Source organism: Galleria mellonella, unplaced genomic scaffold (assembly GCF_026898425.1).
Source record: "Galleria mellonella isolate WM207_F2 unplaced genomic scaffold, CSIRO_AGI_GalMel_v1 utg165, whole genome shotgun sequence".
Classification (NCBI taxonomy): Eukaryota; Metazoa; Arthropoda; class Insecta; order Lepidoptera; family Pyralidae; genus Galleria; species Galleria mellonella.
The window spans coordinates 105,860-118,597 of NW_026442009.1; the positions used below are offsets into that span (position 1 = coordinate 105,860).

A 12,738-nucleotide genomic window follows, 5' to 3' on the forward strand; every position below is an offset into this window, starting at 1 on the left:
TATATCCTAAAGAGATAAAAAACATCGCTGCTAAAACATCTTAAAATTCCTATAACTGATAGGAATTAGCATCAAACTTTTATAAAGAGCGAGCACAAGAGATTACAAAAGTCGCAGTGTTACAGGTTTTTCAGCCTGACAAAGCCCATTTCTCAATAATAATACTTGCATAAGAAACTAAAAATCGCAAATCCGGTCACACATTGAGTATTGCTATCACTTATGGGCGAGAGCACCTAGTAATCAGCTTGAACCCTTCGACTCAGTGCAACAACGAGCTATGAAAATTGTCGACGATCCCAGGCGTAAAAACGGTATCGAACCCTTAGAAGAGATTTTGCCTCACTCTGCGTATTTTACCGCCTGTACAACGGATTGTACTCAAAGGAATTGTTCAATATGATGCCCACGGCCAGTTTCTACCATCGTACGACTCGCCATCGACAGGGAGTTCATCCTCATACCCTACAACCCAAATGGTTGCATACATCGCGTTTTGTGCCGTATGCTTGTTTGCCATATCAGTGATATAAAAAAAAACTTTTGTAACCCTGGTCCTGAGCTAGCAGTATGCTCTTTCTTCTTGCAGTATATTTAATTCTCTATCTAATAGAACTTGCCATACTTTGCATTTTCCTGTGCTTTTATGTACATGTACGATCGCTTCACAACAATCTTGCAGTTTCTATCGCTTGCCAATTCTTAACCATTTCAAAGTCTTTAAATTACTAATTTTACAGGTTCTATCAGTTATTTTAGTTCTTCTGTTCTCCTCATTTCAGATTCTATTAAGCAACGGTACTCCCAATCAATTTCTTATACATCCTTAATCTGGTTTTCAAATTAAGTAAAGCGTTTCGGCGATACAATGTATAGACGGTAGATAAATATTCGCAATTACACATGTTCTCATAGCTACAAAGTTACGAGTCAATGCAAGCATCATAAAACCAAATCACAGTGAACTCGACTATCCGACCATTCTGACGTTAATTCGTGTTACCGCATCTGTTTTGAATAATCGTGGCCGATGGCTATTTCGACATGTTCGTTCAACTAGAAGATCCAACCTGCATAATATCTTAGTCGATTGACGAATAGAATATTTTAATGTTTTCCTTTATTCTAGACACCAATTATTACATAGCATATTTTTCGAATACAAAAATCCATTCCATTTCAATGAACTTTAAATTTAAGAGAGTTGTACAAAAAGTTACAACCTAAATTATTAACAACTTATATAAACATAATACAACTCATAAAAGCTAGTTTTGGTTTTATTTTTTTATTATTTTATTTTCAAACATATTTAATTTCTTGTTAGTAGTATTATTAATTTCATGAATTTGGGTTCAATTTGTCAGTTGCCCCAAAATTAATTGAGAGATGATTGCAGTTAAGAAATCTCATAAAAATCTTACATAACATTCACATATCATCATCGTCATCATATCAGTCGTTATCTGTCCACTGCTCGTCATATATACATATACATAAGCCTCCCACATAAACTGCCAAAAGGAACGATGCTGAACCATCTGCATGCACTGACTCCTTGTAATGCATTTAATACCATAACTGCATCTAGTGGGAGGCCATCCTACAAAATGTTTACTCGTACGAGGTCGCCATATAAAAATCTTTCTTCACCATTGATTACTTTTTACATATAACATTATCAAAATTAATATAACATGTTTTGCTCATTCCAGTCCTTACAACACTAACCTCTACTGTTTAAACCAAACGTTTGTATATACTAGTTCATATTTAAATAAAATTTAAATTTTGTGTTACATTACGATATGAACTGACTTTACTTCTAATGTCTACTGTTCTATATTTTTTGTTGAATTACATCCAGCCTTATATTTAAATTTTTTTTTTCGTTGACTGTAAATTTACCTGTAATTTTACACCCTGTCGTGTAAAGTGTACAATTATTAATTAACACATAACAAATAATAAAGTCATTAACGTTCTATCAAGACCTCAGTTTACACTGTATGTAATATTGTGTTTTCTTGTCATCTGCAATATATTATTATTATTTGGTTCTTTATTTTAATTTTTAATACATTATTTATTTCAAATCAATTTACTACAAACATTTTTTGAGGTCCTCGTAAAATGTTTTATTCCAATCATCTCTGTACAGTCCACTGAAATAGAGATAGTATATTTCACTGTACAATATTACAAGTGTTACAATATTCCCATCGTCCGGTGCGTTACATCCTATATGTAAATACTTTTCAAATTCTCTATTACCAGCGTGACTTTCAAATGTATTCTAATATACTCATTCTAATATTTCATCCAGCAGCTTTCATACATGCCAAAATCCATCTCAGCTGTATATAGTGTTTCGTCCATCGCCTTTCCGGGCCTACATCGAAAACCGTAAAAGACAGTACAGTGGACCAGATCATGTTCTTGTAAATCTTTTTCTTAAGTTTAATTTAATTCGATACACTATAACAATTTTCACATAATAATATCATAATTTCATTTACAGGTTATCAAGAATAATGCTTGCGGAAAATCAAGATTGTACTCTGAAAATAGTATTTAGCATGTCCTATGTAAAGCAACCTAAATCTTTCTATTCTAAAATGAAAAATATTACTCGATTTATTTTAATATTATATATTAAAATTTTTAAAAGACTAAAACTCCCCTCAATAGTTAGTAATCATAGAAACAGAAATAGACCTGATTAGACAAATCCGACAGAGATAAAACTCTATGGCAGAGCCCTTTGAAATAAACAAAACAAAAAATACTATGATATTTATAGAAAAATAAAATTATCAAGTAATTATAGAATCTACATAATGTCCTAACTCTATATACTGAAGAAAATTGTTTACATATTTAACATGTATACAAATGGACGTAAGTACAATCCTTTTGGATTGTGGATGTCAAAAATGCTGTGCGAAAACTGCTTCTGCGAATGTATATTCATTTGTATGAAAATCGGTAAGTATTTATTATTTTACTTATTCTTACTAATATAAGATATAAACCAGCTGTATCCAAAAATTTTACTCGCGTGAAGTAAAAAAATAACCTATTATGTTAATCTTGCATCTTTGTACTAAATCGTTTTTAAAACCATTCAGCTCCTTAAGCGTAAAACATATTTATAAACTTGTATGTTCATAAAATTAGTAGGATATAAGTTTGTTTCTCTGTTACCTCTAGGTATATTAAAGTTTAACCAGATGTTATGAAACTTGGTATATCTATAAAATAATCAAAATGTAGACGTAATTAAAAAAAAACCTTTATTTTGTTTACTCTGAGGAAGTCACGGGTACAATGTGTTTTTAATGAATGTGAAAGTTCGTAGATATTTGTTTCGACTCTTAATCTCAATTGAATGGATTCAAATAAAATCTGGTTCAGAAAATTTTCTAGATTAACACATAGGATAAGTACTTTTTTCCACATTTATATAGGAAACTCTACGGGTGAAAATATATACAAATAATATTAATGTGTATAAAGTTATACAGTTTTGTGAAAGGAAAACTCAAAATATTGGTTATGTATATGTGGTGTATAAGAATGTATGAGGTGTCTTATTAATCCCAGGAATTCTGATTATCTTATAGTTGTAGGCTGTAGGTAAGTACCTACTTAAAATTATTGTAATAAATATTACAAGAATATTTGAAAGAAGATCCTCTATCTTCTTTGCCTAGCAGTGGGACATCATAGGTAAATAATAGATAAATAGGTACTTATTAAGGAATAGTAATAAAAAATAGGAATAAAAATAAATAGGTATTATTTATATTCCACATCAACTATTTATTATGAGGATAAGGCATTAGCGCCTCCGCGGTAGGCTTTGATTGGCTAAATTATCTACAACATAAAATTCGGTCGCGCCTATTTGTCGCGCCTATGTGCCACGTGCCAAGAGTGTCCATTAATTTCTATTTTTAGAGATATATAAAATTATTAATATCTAATTAAAAGTGTGTGTGTGATTTCAATTGGAGAATGTTTCTGTGGTGATTTAAACAAACGGTAACTACAACCTTTTCATAAAGTTCTAATTTACTATTACTTTTTGCTATTTCCGCGGCTCTACTTTACTAATCTATAGGTATTCTCACTTGTTTTCGTGAAAAATCAGGAAACTCCATGGTACTGTTCATTTACATTACATGAGATAATCTTGTAAAAGACAATAATAATAATAAGACGTTCAGTCGAAACTGATTGTACGTTGTTACCAAATTTCTCCTTACGTATAGATACTTATTGTGTAATATTTGGTTCCACAAAAAAATCTTTTCTCATAACAAAAATAGCATTATTTTAAAATAGGAATCAACCACTCGATTACATATGAAAATATAATAAATTACCAAAAGATTAACATTATACATAACAGGTACCATACATTCAAATATATATTGTTAAATTGAAAGCCATCTTCTAATTGAAATCGTTTAAAAATGAGATTACCCAATTTTTGTCCTGTAGACGTGGTAACACTATTTGTGCCTGACCTGATGAACGCAAGTCGGCGTTATTTGCCACATAATTTACATAGAGATAGATCAGTGTCCCGGCGGGGCGCGCACCCGTTGAATTTCTATTGTTTAGATTGGAAAACTAAGTGCGCCCGTGGTCGACTTTCCTCTCACGTCATTATTAGGTTGCAGGTGTTGTTGACTACATTCATTAACAGTTATAAACTGATTCCATAAAATATTATATTATAATATTTAAAAAAATATATATTAAAAAATTACGTCATCCAATAATAATATTTTACGTAATCCTTGAGAAAATGTAGCTTATATGTAACTAAAGGAAAAGTAAGAATTTTTTGTAACTAGTCATATATTACCACTATCCTACAGAGCTGTACGTAGACCCAAGTTTAAGGTAGAGCAAAATAACTTTTTGGTAGGGCAGAAGCCCTAATTAAGAAACTTCAAAAAAGCGAATCTAATTTTCTTGGGGCCTTTCTTAAGGTACGGTATTGGACCTTCTAAGGTCTCCCCCTTAAGGGCAATTCCCCTCAATACCTCCCCGCCCCCCTTAATAGTACGGCCATGCTGTGATATAACGTAAATTAGCTATTAATAGAAGTTAAATTACAGGTAAAAAAAATATAATATAGCTCACTAGAATTCATCTCTTAAATAGTGTATGACAATGATATATGTTTTAGACAAAGATTATATATAGTACTATTTTAAATTTCAGAATATCACATACTCGTATGAAGTAGATAACAAATAATAATAAGAATCAGTGCTAACTGCAAATTCGAATACATAAGAAATATAAATCAATTAAAATCAAATCGTCCAAGAACGATTTCATAGCAATCACCATTCCTAGATGTGAATGGGTTCTAGATACAAATCGATTTCCTAATGGCACTGTGACCACCCGGCCCGTGGAGATTGACTCATTTGCACTGCATTACATTACCGTGTGACACGACTGGCCACTCTCATCATCTCCGTAATGGACACAGGGATTCACAACACTCCACTATTGGACACCGTTTAGTCAATTGCAATTGATAAATGAAATCAGCATTTTATTTCTCAACTCTGTGTACTTATAAATTATTAGGAAAAGTGTCCTATCCAGTACTTTTCTCTTCTTCTTCAATCCGGGATTTTCTTTATCTGATAACTGTTATTTAAATAAAATCCAACCAAACCTATAAACATGATTGCGTAACAAACATCCAAACATATTTACAAAGTTTTGCTTTTAGAATAATTAGAACAATCATGAACTTCCGTCGTGAAATCTATATTTTACTTATGACATATAAATTATCTGGAAGAGATTGCTTAAAAATAGAGCCTTCTTATTGAAAATTCTTAAACAATTCATATAATATTGTTGCAATAAATAAATATATAAAAACTTTAAGTAATTATATACTTTTACTGCAATCTACAAATTATGCTCATTTTGATTACCATGCGGCTATATTTACTGGAATAAATATATGTATAATTCTTAGTGAATAAAGAGACAATTTGAGAGTACACCAAATATCTTGATACTTAACGAGCTAATAAGATATTTTTTACATTTTTTTTATAAAAGATAAATATCATACACCAGCTCACTGTTATGCACTGTCATTTTGTTTTGTATGTCAAATATACCAAGATCGAATAGAGTTTCTGATATCCCTCACAACTTGTATACAGACGCTGAACTGGCTATTCCAACATATTCTAGAATCAAGTCGAATTGCAGACAAAAGTAGGTGAGTGCTTTACTTGTATTTTGATACTCACTGTAAGCATTCTACACTGACTATTGTAGTGCAGTTTCTACTGAAGTTCTTCGTGTATTAGTAGGGTGGATTCTATGTCGTCAATTCTCTTAAATTATCTCTAAAATTTTTATTTTTATTTGATATCACAGCGAAATCTTTTTTTTTTTTTGTAATGACCAATATGAACTAAATTTTTTATAATTTAAGTCAAAATTATTATAAATTATGTCTATAGTCCATATAATTATAATTACGCAAAACTATCAAATTAAAATGTTAGGTTATGAAGTAGGTAGGTAGTAGGTAGGTAGGTATATCCAAAGAAATGACGTCTCAGAATCGACCCCAGTGTAGCATCAATTTGCTATGTAAACTCTTAAGAAAAATTATATATATATATATATATATATATATATATAGGCCATTTCAATTAAATAAAAGGTAATTTACAGATTTTGTTGCTCTTATTCGTCCGTTTATCACCAAAAATGACGTAAAAGTGTCAAGAGGACTGATCCTAAATAGGAAATAGCCAGAAAATTAATTGCTTGATTTCCTTTTTTGCCTGATAGACAATGAGAAAGAAGGCTATTTTATATAATATCCTAGGCACCACAAAGCAAGTAATCACTACCTAAGCATTTTCAGTTTTAAGCTCACCATTATAAGGAGTATTTATTATCAAAAACAATAAATATTTTTTTATGATACGAAATCCATAAAGTAAATAAAATACCATAATGGGTAATCGTTATCGTTACCTGTATTTTACAGGAGGTGAAAATTTTTCGATATATTTTGTAGAGAGCAATTGAACATTATTTGTTTTCCATGTCTAAAACATTAGAGACAAAATTTTCTATTGAAGGTACTATCGACGTGAGATTAAACGTGAAATAGGTTACAGAAAAGAACCACAAGGTGTGCAAAATCACCATTTATTCAATTAATCTATTAATCATAACCTATAACGTTCCACTATTGGGCAATGGCTTCCCTCCTACTGCTTCCATTTCACAAGACCGCTGACCAAACCCTGCCAGTCTTTATGAAACCGGTCGAGGTCGTCTCTCTATCGCATACCAGGTCTTCCGAGACATCTTTTTGTTTTTCAGGGCGCCAATATAATTGTCGCCGACCTATCGCTTGACATGCGACTCATTTGTCCTACTCAGTTTCACTTCAGAGTTACCGCTTTTTGTGTTGCCTCAGCAAATTTTGTTCGACAACGCAGTATTTCGTATCTCGTATACTCGTATAAGTTTTTATTTTTATCGCTTCTCAACCTTTTGATTAAGATCAAAGTGTATGTTAATTTTATTTCCAATATACTGCATTCCATTTCCCTTTAGCAAACCTCGAGTTTCGACTTTTGATTCTGTGTTAAAGAATATGTCTGTGCTCCATAGGTATCACCATCCTTACCACCTTTTATTATATTTATTACCGTCAGATTAACTCGCAAATTACTCAAAAAATCCGCAAGTTATTGAAAACTTATGGTCATAATATCCATGGTATAGATTTAGGACCTGCAGTACTCTCTGAATCCTATGTTTATAATATTATACTAAAGATATCATTCATTAAATTCATAGATTTAGGATAGTATCTACGAGCTTCTTTCTAGGATTAAAATCTATCAAACCGTTTAAGTATTATTTGTAACTCTTTTAAGAAAATGAAAATACATTTTAAATTTAGTTTATTGCAACATATTTGGGTGCAAAATATTAGCACAGTTACCTATTAGTAAATTTTCAAAGCTACTATTAAGTACTAACTTTATGTATCGCTGTGATAGACAGACAGACGAACAAAATCGACGAAGAAAACGTTCCTTTTTATTACAAAGTGTTTGCAATATCTATTATACATTTAATAGATACGAGTATGTATACCCAACATAGCAGATTCTTCGATTTGTTGCCAAGTTCAATGACCCGTTCATGGCCATGATTAGGTCAGTAGTCGTTCTATCTAGGCTGAAATAGTCTTGTTTAAGTGATTCAATTGTCTTCAGCTATTGTCACACTAAAAAATTTAGGAAGTAGGAATATACTGAGTTAGATTTTTAAGTAATATTTATTCCAGATAGGTTCTTCGACGGGCAAGACAGTACTTGTGTTACTTTGTATCTCGTAAAATTTATAGATACCTATTAAGTGTGTTAAAAAATATGGCCATGTCAAAGAGATTACAGTTGAAATAATATTTTTCTTTTTCACAAACAGACAATTTTATCTGTCTATGTATTCCAGCATCAAAAAAAACAACACCAAATTGACAGCGCTTTTCTTAGATGTTTTCCTAAAGATATAAAAAGTTAATACCTGTATTACTTTATGGTTATATTATAATTTTACGTTAATATGTCCTCTAAAAATGGTTAGTTACATCTAAAATCCACGCGTACGAAATTCCGGGCGATAGCTATTTTTTAATACAAATAGACTTACCTATTTATACAAAAAAAGGTCATCATCTTGTAGATGAAGATAATTATAAATTTCCTATGCAATCATTCTCTCACAAGGCCATACATTTTACATTATTATTGCAGTTAATGCAAACAGGGTCGTTAGCGACATCTTCTTACTACGCCCAGAAACAGTGATTCTTATAACTGGTGTTAACAGTTATAGATGGCGTTATACGTACGCTTTAAAATTTTGCCATTCATGTCATCCTCAAGGACAGTTCTGAAATGAATATCGTACAGCATTTAAAATTGAATTAAAAAAATCTCTTATTAATAATTAATAATAAATACATAGACGCAATTTAAGAACAAATTAATTAATTTATTTAAAAATGTACGACTGAGGTTATGAATTCCGTGTGATGCATCTCTAATCTCTCTATTATGTATCTATGGATATTATGTCCATACAGTCAAATATTTGCAAAAATTTTAAATATTCCACATAGTGTTCTAATTACTACTATATTATAGCCAAACACTATTTGTTTCATTTTTTCTTAATTCTTCTTTATAAAATCATTAATAATATTATTTAGGTAAACAAAACATTACCTTACTAATGCGAAATTTAAATTTAGCGCTATAAAGTGAGAAGCGTGTGAAGTTCGCGTTGCGAATACTGGCCGAATTATGATGTGAAAGATATTCCGAAGGCCGTGAGTGAACACGGAAATCGAGATGTGATGTGTGTGTGGTCAAAAAGACAGTGCAAGGTAGGGGTCGGGTGGCGTTTGTGATGGCAAAATTTTTGCAAATGGTGAGTTAGGAGATATCGACTTCTTGTGTGTCTCGGAATTGATTTCAATTTGTGCTAGTGAATTATTTGTGTGTGTAGAGAAATTTTTGGTGTTAATTGTTAATAAAATTCTCAAATTCTGTGATACGGGATCGGCAAATGGCGCTACGAATAGCCAAAGTTGACACAACTACGCGTTTAGAATACCGTTTATCGTCCTTTGCCAATTTTTAAGCACGCGGCATGATCTGTGATAACAACAAATACTGGTGCATCTTCAAATTCTTGATATCTCGCGTGTGGACATAGCAACTGGGACATCCAGCTTGGCGATTATAACGGTGTCAGCATGTTGCGATTTTTTTGGCGAGCGGTACTACTTTTTTAAACTCGTTTATAGAGGCGGCTAGAGGTTTCCGCGTCCCGTAGGGTCGGTGGCCCCGCGGTGCGTCTTCTGGAGTTAAATTACATAATGTATGGGTCTTGTTTAGAGCATGCAACAAGTAGATATGTGTCGGCGGGCTAACTGTCAATGTTGGAGTACAGTAAGCTCGCTGCCCGCGGCCCCCATTAATTCGAGCCGCTGATGTCACTTATCTCTGCGCTCTACTATCTAGGCCCTATGGCCGCCAATTTTTTGCACATAATATCTTAATGTAAACTTGATAACCGGCGCACGCCTCGTAACTACCGGCTGTTGAGAATTTAGTGATGCAATTATAGGTTGATTGTCAAATTCAAAATGCATGTATGAATGTGTATAAAGTATATAATTTCACCTATTATAGAGCATTAAAATTTTTCAACACAATATACTATTTTTACTTTATTTTCATAGGTTATAATGTGTTTAACTAATGCATAGCATTATTTGCAGCACGGTCACTGACAACACTGGCACCTACAATGGACCAGCAATTTTGTTTGCGCTGGAACAACCACCCAAACAACCTAACTGATGTGCTAGCAAGTCTATTACAAAGAGAGGCACTCTGCGATGTCACATTGGCCTGTGATGGGGAAACAGTCAAGGTATATTTGTATTTCTAATTTATTTAAGCTATTTCATTACTGAATCTCAATATTATGCTATTGAATTTAGGTATACTTTAGTCATTGTTTTATTCATGTATCTGTGTATTTTTTTAAACAAAATTACTGTTGTATAATCTATATATTGCAATCAAAACAAATGCTATTATTTTATACTGTGTAAGGAAATGTGTGTAAATGTTAAAACATACTGCTGTCAAACCATGTGCAACTGTTTGTTATTTTATCACAACAAATTGCATTCAATAGTAAACAAACCTGAGTAATGCTGTATGCAATAAGTTATTATGTCATTATAGGTATAAACTCATTCTTGTATTCATTGCAACAAATAAATTATAACATTCACATTTTAAATAATATATTAAATAACATATTTTACTATTTCCTGAATTACACTTATACATACCTGCTGTTTCAGGTCTGAATTTTACTTGGTTTTTAATTTTATACTAAACAAATACCTATCATAGTCTATTACAAATTGAATACTACTTAATGTCAGTTTGATATTAAAATTAACTGTGTGTTGGAAAGTCATTATCTCTACACAAAATATAATATTTTTAATAGCAAAATCATAGTAAACTATTTATTAAAATAATTTTTGTTGAAAATACTCTTGAGCGTCCTTTATCTTAAAATTCAAATACAAATTTAATAACTAGGGCTTCAGTAGATTTAAATTTAAAAAACTAGCTTAAAATATGGTTATAAACATATTTATTTGAGATAAATACCTATAAAACATAAAATCTGTTTTATACAGTGGTTTTTCTATTGAATTAAGAAAGGTGAAGGATCTAAATTTAACTGTATTTTTTTTTATTATATTTCACTTGTTTCATCACCAAATCCATATCAATTTTTATTATTCTTTTTACAATTGATAGAGTTTACTCTCACTATGGTTAACAAAATTATTATATAACTTATAGTGTAATATTTTGTTATAATTGACATCTTGAACAAAATCTATTTTTTTTTTGTTCTTAAACTAATAATAAAATAAATTATATTCAGAAGGGATTTTAATTGTTACCAGGTTATGTATATATAATACAAAATGTCATATATAATCACATGTATGTTACATGTAAGAAACAATAGTAAGCAAAAAAATCTGTATAATTTGAAATGTATGTGTATGGCTAACACAGAATTTCATTATTGGACTAAAATTATTATTGTTGAATCTTATCTTTATTCCGCTTTGTTTATTGTATTTTTGTAATTGTAAACAATTTAATTGGGTATGTTACCTATATATATATATATATATATATATATATATATAATGTGTAAGTTATTCAGTTACTTATTGACAGGTGAAGATACATACAATCATAATATGACCATACCACCAGATTTTATGTTAGATCTTCAGAAATGCAACTAAAAACCATATCCAATTTGATACAGTAAATTTTGCGTGATGATACTATTGGTATTATTAAGAGCACACGTATTTAATAAATTTGTATTTATTTATTTTTTAATTTAAAGGTACATAGGGTTCTGAACTACCAGTAGGCTACGAAAACTAATAATTAGTATATGAAATAGAATAATTTATTGTTACTGTATGCAAATGTTACTCGAGTCAAGGTAGTCTGCATTTTAGATTCATATTTAAATATTTGGTAATTTCCTATAGTTTATTATTATAATATTATTATTTATTATAAAATAATTGCGTAACAGAGCTACCAAAAATTATTATTTACAACAAAATAGAAAATATTGTTACCATTAATATATAATATAAGCGTTTTTTAACTGTAATTTTAATTTCGCTGTATCTTTTATCCCACTATCTATTGTCCCACATTACATTAGCAATTAGATGAGACCACTTTTTGATTCCCTTTAAAATTTAACTTTGGGATTTAATTTGATGCATGTTATTATTTATTTAGTCTCCCCACAATATCCCTGTCTTTTTCAAACTATTAAGTCTTTTTTTATAAGATAACCTAAAATCTTGCCATTGTCAGAATTTTTATTTCATTTACTTTTATCGTTATCTCTTTTCTTTTTTAGTCTAATTTATCTTCTTCGTTATTTTATTTCAAATAGCTCTAATCTTTTTTATCATTTACACTTATACAGTATATATGTTATATTCTTACATCACATATTATGATACCATTTCAGCAAAACACCAGTAACTAAATC

General features: G+C 30.6%; 1 protein-coding gene across 6 annotated transcripts in view; it reads left to right on the forward strand.

Annotated features, from left to right (window-relative positions):
- Positions 1–12,738, forward strand: part of LOC113519103 (sex determination protein fruitless) — a 78,107-nt gene that overhangs the window by 43,308 nt on the left and 22,061 nt on the right. Inside the window, exons 1-2 of one of the 6 annotated variants that reach the window (XM_052892765.1) lie at positions 2,505–2,988; positions 10,385–10,539. In XM_052892765.1, coding sequence (XP_052748725.1) covers positions 2,886–2,988; positions 10,385–10,539 — 258 coding nt within the window. In that variant the 5' untranslated portion in view covers positions 2,505–2,885. Of the gene's footprint in view, positions 1–2,504; positions 2,989–9,398; positions 9,529–9,677; positions 9,881–10,384; positions 10,540–12,738 lie in introns of those variants that run through there. The other 5 variants (XM_052892767.1, XM_052892766.1, XM_031914750.2 and 2 more) reach the window with 5 other exon arrangements.